We start from the raw sequence: 17,385 nt of genomic DNA on the forward strand, positions 1-17,385 counted from the left end.
TGGGTTCGTGTTGTTTTTGTTTAAGTTACTTAGGGTAGTATTAATTGCTTTAGGGTTTAGTATCCAGAAAGGCGAGTTGTGGATGATATGTTTCGGATGTTTTGTAGGTAAATTGAGTTTTGCACTGCGGTTTAATATTTTGGTTCCTACAAGATGTTGCCACAACTGGTGAACGATGTTAGATAGGATTTTGTCGTTTGTCGTTTTGATCAATTTGGTTTGTTTTTGCTGTGGGTACGGACATAACATAGTTCTTTCTTTAACAGTGAGTGCAAAGCGCAAACGAATTTTGGTTTCGATGGATACACGTTTAAAAGTGCTAAGGCGGATTGATAATGGTGAATCCGTAGCGAAAATATGTGCAGAATTTAATGTTGGAAAAAGCACTGTAAATGACTGGCGAAGAGATAAGCGTTCCATTGAGGAGTTTTGCTCGAAAATGGAATCTGATAGAAATCTGGGTAGCCGTTGTACGAGAAAAAAAAAACCGATTTGCGAGGTCGTCGATGAAGCTTTGTGGATCTGGTTTCTTCAGGAACGTCGAAGAGGTACACCGATTGGCGGCCCAATTTTGAAAGAAAAAGCTTTGGCTATCCACCAGAAGATTAACATTGGAGGTGACTTTGTGGCAAGTGATGGTTGGCTTAATCGATGGAAGAAGCGACACGGAATTTATTTCGCACATGTAAGTGGAGAAAAAATGTCTGCTGATACTTCTGGTGCGACAGAATTCAAGACTAAGTTTGGTGAAATGGTTAAAACAGAGGAACTATCTCCAGAACAAGTCTATAATATGGACGAGACCGGTCTAAACATTAAAATGTTACCAGAAACAACTTTTCTAGGCAGTCATGAACAGTCTGCCTTTGGCTTCAAAAAGAACAAAGAACGTATTACAGTGGCCGTTTGTTCGAATGCAGCAGGGACTCATAAAATTCCTCTTCTCGTTATTGGCAAGTCTGCTAAACCACGGTCATTCAAAAACTTGAATCCATCTTCCCTTCTGGTTTATTATAAGCCACAAAAATCAGCGTGGATGAATTCAGACTTGTTTAAAGAGTGGTTTAATTTGGAGTTTGTTCCAAAAGTTAAAAAAGATTTAAAAAGTGTAAACTTGCCTATTAAAGCAATTCTTGTATTAGATAATGCTCCAACCCATCCTCATGACTGCGCTGTAGATGACATAAAATTAGTTTATCATCCTCCTAATGTGACAAGCTTAGTGCAACCAATGGACCAAGGAGTGATCGAAAGCTTAAAAAGACGATACAGGCGTAAACTTGTTTCTGAAATTCTGCAACATTCGGAGAGTGACACAAAGGTCTTTTAGAATTCATCAAAAAGATCAATATCAAGGACGTTATCTATATGTTAGCTACAGTATTTCAAGAAATGCCCTCTGCAACGTTTGTTAAGGCTTGGAGAAAACTTTGACCAGATGTTGAGAATCTAATTGTGATCTCGAATATTGCAGGGACTGAAGAAGAAGAAAACAAATCTACTTTACAAAAGTTATCGGGTAACGAATCATTACAGGCAGAAGATATGGAAAATTGGATGATAAACTTTGACGAACACCTTGAAAATGAATTTTTGAAAGATGACGAAATCATAGATTTAGCAAACAAAGAACAAGAGGAAGTTGATGAGAGTAGTGACGTTGAAGAGGAGAAAACAGTTTCTCATGAAGAAGCCAAAAATGTGATGGAAATTGCATTGAAATACATTGAGCAGCAACATGAGTCAACAGCATTAGACGTTTTGGTGATTAGAAAATGGAGGGATGTCGCATTCAGAAATTCACTGAAGGTTAAAAAACAGAAGAAAATCACAGACTTTTTCAAAAAATAATTATTACACTTATATTTTATTGATGTAACACGTTAACATATGTAAATATGAAATACATAAATATGTAAAAAATGCTTCTCCATTTTTTTATATGTATGTATACAATATATTATACCAGTACACTGCCCAAAATGACAACCGGCCAGGTATGCAGTCCCGAGGTGACCGGTTAAGAGGAATTGTACTGTATATGCAATTTTCGTCTACCAAAACCAAAACTTTTAGGGTTAATCACTTTTTATTACATGTTTAGTCAAAAGAATTATATTTTTTCTTAAACCTTGTATACATATTATGATTTGACTTCAATTTATTGAATTAAAAAATATCTACTTTCATGTCCAAGCATTTTTCCTTTAAAGATCACCTACTTAATTCTTCTACTAAGAGAAATCATGAAGACGAAAGTAAAAATCTAAGAATTCACTAACATTACTGCCTCCTTGAAATACATACATAGGTATATCATTAAAATTCCGTTAGTTATTCATTTATTTCAATGCTCAACCTAAAATTATTTATATCTTCGTTTCACTTTAAATTTAAAGAGGCCAATGTACTCGATACGCTTTAAACTATTCATTCATTACAGCAACAGAACACCAACAAAAAACGCAACAAAAGCCATATAAAAGCAAAACAGCAACAAAAAAGTATTAGAAATGCAATATAAATAAACAAAAAATAAAAATAAATCTACGCTGGCTACCATTGTCTATGATGCACTAAAAAGTATCTAACAAATACTTTCACCACAGGGAAATAGACGGACGGATTGCAGGCATGCAGGTTGGCGGCATGAAACGAGTCAGACATAAAGCTTTAAAATGCGCACTTAGAAGAGGAAATAGAAAATCTAAATGAATGTAAAATAGAAAAAACCTACTGGCTGTGAGCGATAGAGGGAGCAACAGAGCAGAGAGAGTGGAGAAACTAGGCAGCAGCAAAGTAGGATAAGGCAGCTGGCCTCAGTGCAGTGAACACAGCTACGGCAGCGGCAGCAGAAATATAACATAACGGTTAGTAACGGTAACATAATGGTAACACAAAAAATAGCAAGAGCTCATAAAACTCATTGGTTGGTATAGAAAAGCCGGGCGGTGGGGCGATTAAGGGCGAGCCTGAACTGAGTAGTAGTAGGAGAGAGATAGAATGGAGACTGTAACAGCAGCATTAGCGCAAAGGCGGTACTTCTAGGTTCAGCAGAGCAATTGTTTAGTCGGCTGTCTTCCTGTCTGCGCCACAGTCACCGCCAATGCCACTACCACTATGCATCATCTACCCCCTCACGTATGTAGGTATGTATTACCTTCATCGACAAATCTGTTTGGTAGTGCTTTCGCGTGGTTGCGCGCTTGATTGCAACTGCTGTTGATTGAAATGTACATACGGCGCATGCATGCGGCAAGTAATAAGTGTGTAAAAGGAAGCTGCCACAGCAATGCATACAACTTGAAAAATGCACGTGGTGATGCATTTGTATGGGAGTGTGGCTCGTGTTTGTGCTCTGGCAACTTATGGCATTTGCAAATTTTCGTTTGGTGCACATAGACGTCATACCTCCAAGGCGAGCGCTGTCACAAACGTACATATGTATATGTACATATGCATGTTGTACATATATATATATATTTATATGCATACATATACAATATATATATACTGTGGTATATATTGTATATGTACGTATATAAATATGCATCCTGTGTGTTAGTTATGTATGTGTCTTTTTAATGCCGCAAACGTGTATGTGTGTGTGATTTACTGTTGTAGCATATGGCTTTTTCCAAATACAAAGTGGTGGTGTCGACAGTCGAACCCTACTTCCGTACCTTGTTGCCATTCCATAAACGTGCATACATACATATGCATCGCTAGCCGTTGCAATAACCTAACAATGCAACATTTAAAGCACCACGGTATTGCGCATCACTTCCTGTTTTCTATGTGTCATGCGTATGGCAAGAATATCATACACAAGTTAAACAATTGCCACATGAAAGTACATACATAACTCCACCTCTCACTATCAACTGTCGCTAGATGGAAAATTTAAATCATACATATTGATTCAAATGCCGCTATCTCAAGCCGTTATTCATGCAACAATATCGCAATATAAACTAAATATTGCATGCAACAGCCTTCACTCAGTTCAGACCGTCATCTCACACTTCTATTGATGTGCTATTGCCTCACTGTCACTGCCATTGGCAACTTACTTACTTATGTATATGGATATGTATATTTATTTCACTTATGTTGCCATATATGTATGTGTGTAGCGCACACACATGTACATTTGTGTAGCAGCCACCTTCTCTAACATTGCAACACCATGCAACGTTCACATTGTATGCAACAGCCTCAAGTTATTGACTGCGAATTTTGATTAAAAACCAAAGAGTGAAAAAATAAGAAATTGGCGAATGGAATCAGCTCACAAAAGCCTAAAAATTGGAAGTGGTAAATGTGTGGAGTGTTGCGCAAATTATCACCTTATGCCACGTGCAACATATGAGGGAATTAAGGAGATAACCAACGTGTTGATCATAGATAATAGTGTTAATGGAATGAGAAGCTGCGTTTTTCTACGAATGTGTGCGGAGTATACGCATATATTTATAGTAGAACGTGTGAGTAAATTTGCTCTTAAAAAAATTGAATTGAGAATTTTTCAATTGGGCCTTGCTAGTAAATTCTTAACGTGGTTGTAAAGTACTAGGAGCAACACTTGAGAGTAATCGATACGGTAGTGCATGTGCAAAACACGAATGGTCCAGAACCGACTGGCAACAAAAACCGCGCGAATGAGTAACTAAAACCAAAACATGAATTCGCCTTGACAATACCGAACAAAGCGAGACAGAAGTCGCCAGAAGATACGAGTTGCCAAATCCAGAAATGACGATAGTTACTAAGCACAAGTACAGGGTGGCTGATGAAAGCCGCTACCAAAAAAAAATTGAATAACTTTTTTTCTTTTTAAGTTATCTGTTCCATTTTTGTTTTAATTTGCAGATTGATCTTTAAAATTTATTAAAATGGATAACTGGGACACGCAAACAAGAATTTGGATAGTCCGCCGCTATCACGCACTGGAGTCCGTAGTTTTGGTACAGAGAGAGTACAGGCGGATGTTTGGCGGCGATCCCCCGAGCAGATGGACCATAATGAGACTGGTGAATAATTTTGCTGAGCAAGGAACAGTCGCAAGAAGGCCTTATCATCGAAACCCACCAGTTCGGACGGAGGAAACGATCGTTGCTGTAGCTGCAGCTATACAAAGCAATCCAAGGGTTTCAACAAGAAGCTTATCTGCTCAACTTGGTGTCAGCCGACAGTCTTTGCAAACAATAATGCACAAAGATTTAGACTTATTTCCTTACAAAATTCAAATGGTTAACAAACTGAATGCAGCAGACTTGCCGATTCGCTTGGAATTTTGCCAGAAGGATGCAGGATGCAAATGGTGGAAGAAGACCAAAACATGTTAAACTGCCTTTTCATGTCTGATGAGGCCCATTTCGATTTAAGCGGCAATGTGAACAAACAAAATTGTCGAATATGGAGTACTTCTAACCCACAGATACTCCACGAGACGGAATTGCATCCTCTTCGCGTGACAGTGTGGTGTGCGGTTTCTTCACGCTGTATTGTCGGGCCTTATTTTTTTGAAGAAAATGGTCACACCGTTACGGTTACTGGAGACCGTTATTTGAAAATGCTGAAAGAGTTTTTCTATCCAGAACTACGCCGAAAGAGAATTCCTTTCAACTCTGTGTGGTTTCAACAAGATGGGGCAACGTCTCACATAGCCCAGACTGTTATGACAGAGTTGCGACGAAAATTTCCCAATAAACTGATTTCAAGAAACTCCGAATTTCGTTGGCCCCCCAGGTCGCCTGACCTTACTGCACCTGACTTTTTCTTGTGGGGTTTATGTAAACAAGAAGTTTATAAAACAAAGCCAACAAATTTGGATGAACTAAAACAATCCATTCGGGCAACAATAGCGGCTATTCCTGTCGCAACTCTCAAAGCAGCAATGAACAACTTTTTACTAAGATGCCGCACTTGTGTCAACGAGCATGGGGGGCATTTAAATTCAATTATTTTTAAAACTAGTTAAGCTATACATTTAATAAAATTTAATAACCTTCAACTTGAAAAAAAAATAAATCAATTCCATACACTAAAATAAAAGTTATTTGAGTTTCTTAATGTAGCAAAATTCATCAGCCACCCTGTATGTCATATAGGCAGAGGTGCACGCGCATAGGGTATTCAGTCGAAAATTAATCGTGTAAGCGTAAAGTTATGTTGCCATAAGATAGATAGATATATGAACGAGGTTTGCACTTCGACCTCATGTTCCCTTGTGCCATCTACTCATCGCAGTATCTCACCGAAGCCCAGATCTCTTATTAAACTCAGAGTAGAGCTGGGTTGGATTGAGCTTATGTGCCTTTCCTCTGGCTGTAATTGGCCAAGATGTCCTTCTCCGCATATAGCGCTGCATTCACGGAGAAGGTACATTGGAGTCTGCTGGGATTGGTCGCAGTAACGGCGGAAGTCTGTAAACCAAATTCCGATCATGTGCACATGACTTCGCAGTCTGCAGCGAGGATGTCCGCGAGCATTCTCAGATTATCCTTGGGAAGGATTATGAGTTTGGTTGTATCTTCCCAGTAAGGATTTCATCCCGGCGTAGCTCCATGTTTGGTGCCAGCAAACCTCCCTTAGCCCTAGCTTTTCATTCGTCAGCTTCTCCTTGATGATGTGTTGGCCCACCGCCAGGAAGAGCTCGTGCCCTATTAGAGGGGAGGCCACAGCCTCTCTCAGATGGTATGCATCTCCACTTGGAAGATACTGGGAAAACTACCCAACGGCAGCCGTTGTAGCCGAATGGGTTGGTGCGTGACTACCATTCGGTGTTCACAGAGAGAACGTTGGTTCGAATCTCGGTGAAACACCAACATGAAGAAACAGTTTTTGAAGTGAAAACTTCTTTAGAATCGTTGGGAGTGATTTGAGAAAAAGTGAAACGAAAAAAGCGACACTCTTGGCTACGAATATTACATATACACGTAGCGACGAACTAAATAACTTTTAGGCCAGCGCCGACAGCATGGCGCGATAGCCGAGCGGCTAGCAATGTGAGCTTCCGATCCAAAATCCTTGGTTCGAATCACAAGAAAAAAATTTTTTTTATACAGTTATTTTATTTTTTTATTTTATGATATGTTTATGAGGAGCTTTTTTTCATGGCAGAAATACACTCGGTGTTTTGCCATTGCCTGCTGAGGGGTGAGCGCTATTAGAAAAATAGTTTTCCTTAATTTTGGTGTTTTCACCGAGATTCGAACTGACGTTCTCTCTGTGAATTCTGAATAGTAGTCACGCACCAACCCATTCGGCTACGGCGTTTGTTTAATTTTACTGATGCAAAAATGAGGAAAAATATGTGAATAAAGTTTGCTTACTGTTTACACATTTTCCAAAGGTGACGGAGAACCAAAAAAAAAAGTCGATATACGAGTGCATATGTGTAATTGTGTTAGAGTTTCGGTCACGCCCCAGCAAAACCTGCGTGCATATGTGTTTGTAACATTCAAAAAATGTAATTGTGTTAGAGTTTCGGTCACGCAGGTTTTGCTGGGGGCGCTCATAATAGCAACCGCGTGTGTATTTTTATATTCGTAAATATTTTCATTTTTAAATATTTACCGCAATTATGCCGAAAAATAATGCAGAACAGTGTAGTGAATATCGACAGAAAAAAAAATCAATAAATAGCATCACGGAATTCATTCACGAAAATGTAATAAAGTATACACCAGAAGTATCGCGGATACTTAGAAAAGATTACAATAAAGTTCCAATGATTTTAAGTGGCGATTTTAACGTAAATTTTGCACTGGACACAGCGGTTCCTTTAATTGACTTTCTCAATACAACATTCAATTTAAAAATGTGTAACAATCGCACTGAATCGACAACACGATCAAAAACAACCATTGACGCGGTATTTCAAAGATATGTTGACAACATCGAAACCAAAGCATTTGTATCATATTTTAGCTATCATAAGCCACTCGTATCATTTGTTGAAATTGAAAACATTGAGGATGAATAATAATAAAATGAAGAAAATAAAATATGAACTTTATAGCAATATTATAATGAACCTATAATTATCTTGCTCCTAATGCTGCTTTCGTCCTATTCTCTCTCAGTTTGTTTTACGGAAGGTTTCACTTCTATCGCGTCTAACCGTTAGACTGGTGTTTTTTTTCTAATAGCGGTCGTCCCTCGGCAGGCAATGGCAAACCTCCGAGTGTATTTCTGCCATGAAAAAGCTCCTCATAAAAAATATCTGCCGTTCGTAGTCGGCTTACAACTGTAGGTCCCTCCATTTGTGGAACAACATCAAAACGCACACCACAAATAGAAGGAGGAGCTCGGCCAAACACCCAAAAAGGGTGTACGCGCCAATTATATATATACAGGGCCTTCGAGGTAAGTCCGGAAAACATTTCGGAAGCTCTGGAGCAGTAGCGTTAAGTCTAAAACCGCTGATAAAGGGGCATATTTTTAGTGTATCGTTTCCTGATTGACATTGAAGTGCCGGCGTAAGTGCTTGTGAAACGATGAATCGAGAGCAGGACAGAAGAGCTGCGATACTAGAGTCACTTCGCGCCGGAAAAAGCCCTAAAGAGATAATTGAGTGGTTTAGCTACAAAAAAACGCAACCCTGCATGAACCGCGTGGCTGCTGGAAGAGAATATGTGTTTCAGCAGGACTCCGCACCTGCTCACAAAGCAAAGAAGACTCAGGCTTGGCTCCAGAACAGCCTACTCTACAACTGGTCACCAGATTTTTGGCACCTTCAAGCCCTGACTGCAATCCTCTTGATTATTACGTGTTGGGCACAGTTGAAGCAAAAGTTAACGCGAAGCCTCATAACACTAAGGACGCTCTGAAGACAACCATCGAGGAAGTGATGACCACAATGGACAAAGAGGAGGTAGCTCGCGCGGAGGTGTGGGCGCTTCAGGTCCCGGCTGGAGCAGGTAATTGCACGAGATGGAGGTTACATTGAATAATTTTCAACTATGATATGTGTAGGTAGGTAGGTATACTCACATTATACAAAATTTAAGTGCAAATAAAAATATTTTTGAGTAAATATCCAATAGTTTTGTTTTTAAGTCCAACATTCCGGATTTACCTCGACGGCCCTGTATATATTCGGTTTCAAACGATTTCTTATGTTGCGTAACTATGTATAGTACATATAGGATTCGTTCCTCAACCACAATAACGAGAATTTAAAACAACAATTCGCTAACATCGGCGGCGAAACTGTTGTGGCATAATGAACAAAATTTTTTTTTAGATAAATTTTTCGATATGGCTCTGGATACAGTAACTTAATATCATAAATCTACATAACTGAACAAAAAAATAACAAGCTGAGAATTTAATTAAAAAAAAGATTAACTACTTCTTTGAACCCCAAAACATGTACTCACACAACTAAAGTCTTCGCAATATTAAACTTTAATTAAACAACGACAAACTAAGCAGGAAAGCTGTTAATTTTCCAAAGTCGAAGGAATTCATTATTCTCCAGAATACACAACACAGTAGGAACATAGCATTTGTTTAAATAGCTAATGGCAGTGCTCGAGAAGTAGGCTGTCGCATACATGCACAGGCACAGTAGAGGGCACACAGGCAAAGGAAAAGGAAAACGATGAAACAACGAAAAACAATTGCAGCAAAATTAATTGGCAGTTCCGTATTTTAATTGAAAAAGAAACGGAAGAGTATAAAAAAAAAAATAAAAAAAAAAACAAGAGACAGAAAAAATAACATGCGACAGCTTAAGAGGAATGTTTTATAAAAAAACAGAAAGGAATTAAAATAGTAAGAATGGATTTGCTCCCTGTACAGATATGCAATTGTTATGGAAGAAAGGTAAGCAGAGTAATGAAAAATAAATTAAAGATTTGCAAGGAAAATTTAAAATAAAACAAATTGCAATTAAAAAGTAAGACAGATGAATGAAGTAGAGAAAGAAGACAAAATGTTGCAAGTAATGCATAGACAATGCGCTCTACAAGAATGCATCAAGATAAAACGAGCACTATTGTGGTCAGAACAAAAATATTGCAAAAAAAAAAGACGAAACACAAATATGTTGTATGTATACTGGATATCTTGTTGTGCCAGTACATTACAAGCAAAAAACGAGCAACAATAAATTGAATAAGAAAATTGCACAATTAAGAATTAAATAAAAAACAAAAAATTAGAAAAGAATATGACAACGAAGTGCAGCTTGCTGGCCAGCCATGTACCACTGAATGAACAATGGGGAGTCGCACTAAGCAAAGCAGTCGCACACAGACGTGACTGCAGATACCCTGGTTTTGTAAGATTCGTAATGCTCAGGGTTTGTTGTTCGACTTATGTGATGCATTTTTTTTTTTGTTCCTTTTTAAAATAACTTCATTTTTCTGAAACTAAATAAAGGTAACTTCAATTAAAAACTTTAAAATAATGCTACTTAAAGGCAATTTAAATTTATTACTTTATATAAACATGTATTTGGTACAACCAGGACACACTGCAACTCTAGAAATTTATGATGATGATTAAGACACAATAGTATTTTATATAAACAGCAACTAATATTTTACGTGTTCTTTTAAAGACAAAAAAAAAAAAATTAGGCAAGAAATAAAAACAATATATATAATATAGACTGAGGTTCTCAGTGAATTGGTTGGTTGAATCTTGGCATTCATATATTTAGAAACCTTCCACTTGAGCAATTTAAACATGATCACCAGGGTTAGGATTTTAAGGCAGCAAACATTTGAAAATAGGCAAAATGAGTTTTCGAAAAAGGCAAAAAAAAAGGCATTTATTTTTAAATTTTTTAAATATGTACACACTTTTACGTACAGTTAAATATATTTAAAAATATATACAGAGGTTGACTATGATTTTTCGCCCTTACTATCATAGTAGCACAGTGCCACTAAGTGCATTTTACAATTTTCGGGTAATAACCTCATGCGATTATCACGAAGCATTGATTTGAATGAACTCAAACTCCTCTCGACATCCACAGAGACTAATGGTGCCCGATTCAAAAACTTCACCTCGTTTGTGGTTATATTTTCTGGCCATGCTAGCGACTTTTCACCATTCAGAATCCCGGCAATTTTTTTATCACTTGCAGACCTTGAGATTCGCTTGAAATACCATGTTAAATTTTTCCAATATTGTTGTAGCTACTGGCCCTCTGGCCTGTTTTAAAATGTTTTCTATATTCTGCAGTGCATCCAATACATTATTTATTGGCTCGCCTAAATATTAATTACTAAATTACCAATCTTAGTATATACTAGCCCAATCCACTACTAATTCGTGGACCGTGCATTTTTCAATTCAATATTTATTAGTGCCGTTTTCCCCATCTTCAGTTAACGCTAACTGGCACCTTATCTGACAGATCACCGAACGATTTCTGTCAAATATAGTGTCAGTTAGCGTTAACTGAAGATGGTGAAAACGGTCGTTATGTAAATTCGTTTTAATTTCAATATTACAAATTAGAAAATTGGTATAAATTTACGTTCTAAAATCCAACTTTTAAGTCATTTAAAATCGTCCTGAAATAAAAATGTGTTTTGCACTTGAAAATATTGAAATTAAAATGATTTTATATAAATAGTCCGTAAGACAATGCATGATGATCAAGTTAATAGCGGATTGAACTAGTATGTATATAAAAGTATGTAAATATGTTTAGGTGTAAAAGTAACCTCTTTTCTGAAGAATTTTGAATGAATTTCTCTAGCCTACTATAAACCCAAAGTTAGCCTGAATATAAGCCAAGTCCTCTTGAATTCCCTTGTTTGCAAACAATTTCTTTGCAAAAATAACGCAAGCCGCATCGTCGTTGAGACCATCAACAATATCTTTGATTCCGTTAAAATTTTTTGCATAATATGATACTGCCTCCAACCAAGTTCCCCAGCGTGTCGAATCCTTTAAAAATGCTACTTTTTTTTATCATTTATACATACATGGATTAAAAAAAAACTTAGTGGTTGAGGTGATAGCGGTAGATCTGGTTGTTTTTCTTAAAAGAATCGAATTCTTGTTGGACTTTTTGAAAATATTTTCTTCATAATATATTTGCAACTAAGGAATCAACTTCTGCATACTGGCTTCGCAGTTTTTCACATACCCTGTGAACTCCATGCGCAACACATGTAATATGAATTATTCGTGGATAAAATAACTGAATCCCAACTACGCTTTTTTTCATATGTATATGCAGCAGCGTCTGTAACAAATATCAGTACTTTATCCCGTTTTACTTCTTCTGGCAATAGAATTTTTAAGGCATCATCAAAGAGTTTAACAATTTCCGAAGCGTTTACTTTTTGTATTACTTCCTATGTTAGAAGAAAGCCTCGGCCACCTTGCCGTAAAGGGCCGACAATGACATTGCAAACGAATCTGCCTGCTTTGTCCGTAGTCTCATCAATTGACACAAAAATGCTGCTGTTTCCAATATGCGACCGTATTTCTTTCAAAACATTTTCATAAATTTCTTTTAAATAGTGCCTCCGCATAGTCGATTGATCAGGAACTTTTTTCTGGGCATATTTTTCTATAAACGATCTGAACTCTCTATGTTTGGCTTTTATTAAAGGTATATCGCAGGCTGCCATCATTTTGGTGAGATCTCTGAAGAACTCGTTTGATGCGGCATTTTTTAAAAATGAAGTTATAGGTTGTGCCTTCGGAGCCAGTTTCAAAGTCGCCGATTTTTTGTGTTTTTTCCTTTGAAGATGTTGTTGAATATGATGTTTTTTGTCGTGATTTACTTTTATTCCACAGCATGAGCAAATAAGAAAATTCCAAACTATTGCATCCAAAAAGTATCCAAATATACTGCTAACTTTATTTATATGGCCAGAGCAGTTAAACTTATTATTTATTGTAGAACCTAAGTGTCTAGGCTTGTCAGTAGTTTTGAGGACTGTTGAACCGATCGATAACGATGGAATGCTTTTGTACCAACGCCTTTTTGAGACTAGAGACTATTAGAAAGTTATAACATATTTGCACACCAAAAGCGCACCATCGGCAAACATACTTAATAACAGAAAATCAAGAACCGAACGCTGAGGGACGCAGCTACAAAAATTACTAGTTCGTAACCTTTATGTACGTCTGCTAAATTGTTCAGTTTTTCACTGTAGAGTATGGTGGAAGGAATGTGTTTTTCACCAAAAGTTAACAGTAAAGGGTATACATACACATGCCCCACAAAGTCTGCGTTCACCCGAATAGCCTTCTTAAAATTATTAAAAACAAAATAGAATATTATGATTAAATTGAAATCTTTACAATTTGTTTATTCACTACATTCCCAGGTTTTAAGGGCAAAAAAAAAAAGAAGATTCCTCACTTCATGGGAAAAGTAGCATGTAAATGTGGCACCAAAAAGTCTGCGTTCAGCCTGTTTATTTTAATGATACCGTTAATTTTAAGATATTTTTCCTTGTTTATATTAATTTTGGATTGCGCATTACTTCGACTGAATGTTAACAAAGCTTAGTTGAACATTTTATTTATAACTGGAGATAATTAAAGAACATGGAAGGAAAGGAAAAAGAAATAAGGGTTTCTGAGAGGAAAATAATTATAAAAATGTGGAAAGACGGAAAAAGTTTCCGAAATATTGGAAAATCTATTGGGAGAACGTATTCCTCTATTCAGCGAGTTGTAACAAATTTTCGGCAAACTGGAATTTTTACATCTAAGCCCAGGTCAGGGCGTCCGAAAAAACTATCGACCCGGGAAGAGCATTCTATAATCAACCTGGCAAAGGTTAACCCCCGGATTACATCCTCAAAATTAGTTGAAAACATAAATCAAACATTTAAAAAAAGTATTTGCGCTGAAACTGCCAGAAAAGTTCTACGTCAAGCTGGATACCCTGGTAGAGTCGCCCGAAGAAAGCCTTTCATTTCTCTTGTGAACAGACGTAAACGCATTCAGTTTGCTAACGAGTACATAAATAAGCCTCCCGAGTTCTGGAAAAAAGTAATATTTTCAGACGAAAGTAAATTTTGTATATTCGAAATAAAAAACCGTCAAATTGTTTGGCGAAAACTTGGAACTGCTCTTGAGAAGCAAAATCTTGTTGGCACGGTTAAGCACGGAGGTGGCGGGGTTATGGTTTGGAGCTGCATGGCGGCAAATGGGGTGGGTCAGTTAAAATTTATTGATTCGACGATGGATAAATGGGGATACTTGAACATACTAAAACGGAATTTAAAGCAGTGCAGAAAATCTCGGCTTATCAAGAACATTTTGGCTTCAACAAGATAACGACGAAGCACACAGCCGAGATCGTTAAGCTTTGGCTCTTGTACAACGCCCCAAAACAGCTTAAAACACCGCCACAGTCCCCAGATCTTAACCCCGGCGAGCATCTGTGGGATCTATAGGAAAAAAGAATTCGTCAGCAAGTGATTGCTAGTAAAGAGACTTTGCGGAGTGTCATGCAGGAAGAATGGAGGAAGATAACAGCAGAGGAAACAGAGAAACTAGTAAGTTCAATGCCAAATAGGCTGAGTGAAGTCCTGAAGCAACGTGGATATCCAACTAAATAACAGGTGGCGCAAAATTAGTCAATTATGGAAAGATCTATAATATTTGGAAATATTGTCCTACTGCAATCATATTGTCTTTTCTTCATATCGTTAGTAATAGTTAAAGAAACCAAAAACACCGAAATACTCCACCAAAATAATTTCTATAAAGAAAAAACCTTTCACAACAGTATTGACTGCTAATTGTCAATTTTACAGATAATCTGCCATATGTGAACGGGTATCTCTATGAATTTACGTTCTCTGCTTCTACAACTACAGGAACACATTGACAATAAAATCGAAAAACATAGATAAATGCCATAAATTAGTATTACAGGAAAAGACTTAATGTTGAGATAATTCAGTGTTTTTGTTCGAAACAAAGAAAAAAATATTGTGAAAATAAACACACTTCGCACTTTCTGACTACGAGTGCACAGTAAAGAATTAAGCAAGAGACGAGAATTTAAGTATGAAGTTCAGGTATGCACTTTAAAAAAAGGTACTGTAACATTAAGGCCACCCGGTGGTCTAGAATTTTCAAAAATTCAATCTTTTTTTTTGATATTTCGAAAGTATAGTATCTAAAGAATATACTGTGCAATTTTCATGCGGAAATTCCCAATATTATAGCTTCTACAGCCCATTCACCGCGTGCTCCTGTGCTTCAAACTTTAACCTTATTTATCCCGAAACGGTAGGGATGAAAACAAAAAAACAATTCAACCGAATCACTTGAAATTTGGATATGTTGGTCACAACATGTATCGCTATCGAACTAGAATCATAATTTTATTTAAATAATTTCCTATTTTTTAAACTAAAAAAACTAGTGAAAAAACCCGATTTTACGAACTTTTTTTTTCAAAAGTGCGCCATTTTGTCAATTTTTCATTTTTTCCATTTGTTCTAGTTCCGACCATAACTGCACTCTTTCTGATTAAGAATCTTCTTGAATTTTGGGTTTCAGATGAGTAGAAGTCTCGAAATCATCTACGCCATCCGAGTTTGATTTTTCGAGAGGGTCATCTTCAGCAAAATTTTTATAATAATAAATATTGTTTCAAAAGTAAAAAAAAAATTTTTTCTGTATGCTCAATAAACGTACTAATAAGCACGAAAAGTTGAAACATTGTTTTTTTTAATTTTTAATGGCAAAAAAAAAATCGAGAAAATAGGTGACATTTTCGTGCTCTAGACCACCGGGTACCCTTAATCTAAGTTAATCTAAATTTCATTTCAGCAATAACGATTTGATTTTGTTTCATCAATGATTTTCCTTATCAAAACGATATCGGTTCATATAGTTTCCCTTCTTGTGCCCTCAGCCATTAAAAGTTAATATTTTTACTCGCACCCGAGTCAACGCAGTTTTTTGGTATTTGGGGCGGTTGACCGGCTGCATACTGGTGTTTAACTTAGCGATATTTAATATACGATATATCTTGGTAACATTTTATTAAAATGCGCACAGGCTATATAAGGCTCCATTTCACCTAGCCTCCGATTCTTTTACATACATACATACATACATATATTTTTGCTTTAAAACTTGCATTTCCATTTTTGCTCTCATCTCTATTATTTTAATGATAAAAAAACATATTTCGCTCGGTATGCACATTTTGACGCAATAAAGCACGGGTAGCATTAGTATGTAAGAGATGACCACTTTCATGGCGGCCTTGCTGACGACTGCCTGCCTGCTCGTCTATCCGCATACCAATTTGGTGTAAATTGAGTTGTAGTGTCAGAAATGCTTGTTATTCTTGGCGCATATTTAATAATTGCTGGAATTCTGGTCACTGTCGCTAATGCTACTACTGATGACAACACTGATGAACTTCAAGTAAAATTGCTGATTTTAATTGCACGACAACAGCATCGGCTACAGCAACAACGGCAGCAACATAATGCTATGACAAGACAAGCCAAGCTGCGAACAACAAGTGATAAGTGAGACATGCTATAAATGAAGGCACAGACAGACAGCGTGCACATCTGCTCGGTGGCTGACTGGCCAGACATTGAAGTAATGAATAGAAATTTCATAGCTGAGAAGTTGACAAAAAAATATTTGTGCGCATAAATTCCCAGTATATTTAGAGCATTCAATTTTGAACCCCACAACCCCCCACCCTTTCACAGCAGTCGTTTTGCTGCTTTGGTTGCGATGAAAGCGACGCCTTAATACCTATTAATTTTCACAGTTCATCCACATTACGCGCAAAGGCAGCGTCGTACAAATGGTAGTAAAAATAAAATAAAACAGAATTAAAGAAAAAAACGCAGTAAGCAATAAAAATAGATAAAAAGAAAATTACAACAGCAGCAACAATGGCAGTAGATTACAATTTAAGTGGTAGCGGTGCTACGGTTGCAGCATTGAATGCCACTGAAAGTGCCATCCATGGCCAGCAACAGCAGCATCAATTATGTCTGGCTTTAAATGAATGAAATGAAGCAAACTATCTCGCAGAGACGTCAGCTTGATTCTAAAAGAAGTGGACAAAATTCCAAAAGTTTCTGCTCCGAAATTGGCCGAGGATATTTATTTATCTATTTATTGATTTAATACACAAACGCCAATCGGCAATATACAACTTGGTAACAATTAATGAAAAGAGAAAAAATGAATTTTGAGGGGAAAGGTTTAAACAAATTAATTGGGTGTTTGTAACAATTAATTGATTCAAAAAAAAATTTCGAAATGTTGTTTGACCTGGGGGTATGGTATTAGACGTGATTTAATATCTGGTACGAAGGTATTGAGTGATCCGCTGTAAAAGTCCTCCTCCTTGTGCAGAGAGTTGACGATCCTAGCTATTCGGTTATG

The 17,385-nt window shown here is 37.0% G+C and overlaps 1 protein-coding gene across 1 annotated transcript; it reads left to right on the top strand.

Annotated features, from left to right (window-relative positions):
* The first annotated feature begins 298 nt into the window (after window positions 1-298).
* On the top strand, window positions 299-16,509 carry LOC128867116 (jerky protein homolog-like). Its single transcript, XM_054108217.1, has 3 exons — window positions 299-1,274; window positions 1,475-1,764; window positions 16,432-16,509. Exons 1-3 carry the CDS (start codon window positions 299-301, stop codon window positions 16,507-16,509), a joined length of 1,344 nt encoding a protein of 447 aa, XP_053964192.1.
* Window positions 16,510-17,385: the final 876 nt, after the last annotated feature.

Source organism: Anastrepha ludens, chromosome 6 (genome assembly GCF_028408465.1).
Source record: "Anastrepha ludens isolate Willacy chromosome 6, idAnaLude1.1, whole genome shotgun sequence".
NCBI classification, from domain to species: Eukaryota; Metazoa; Arthropoda; class Insecta; order Diptera; family Tephritidae; genus Anastrepha; species Anastrepha ludens.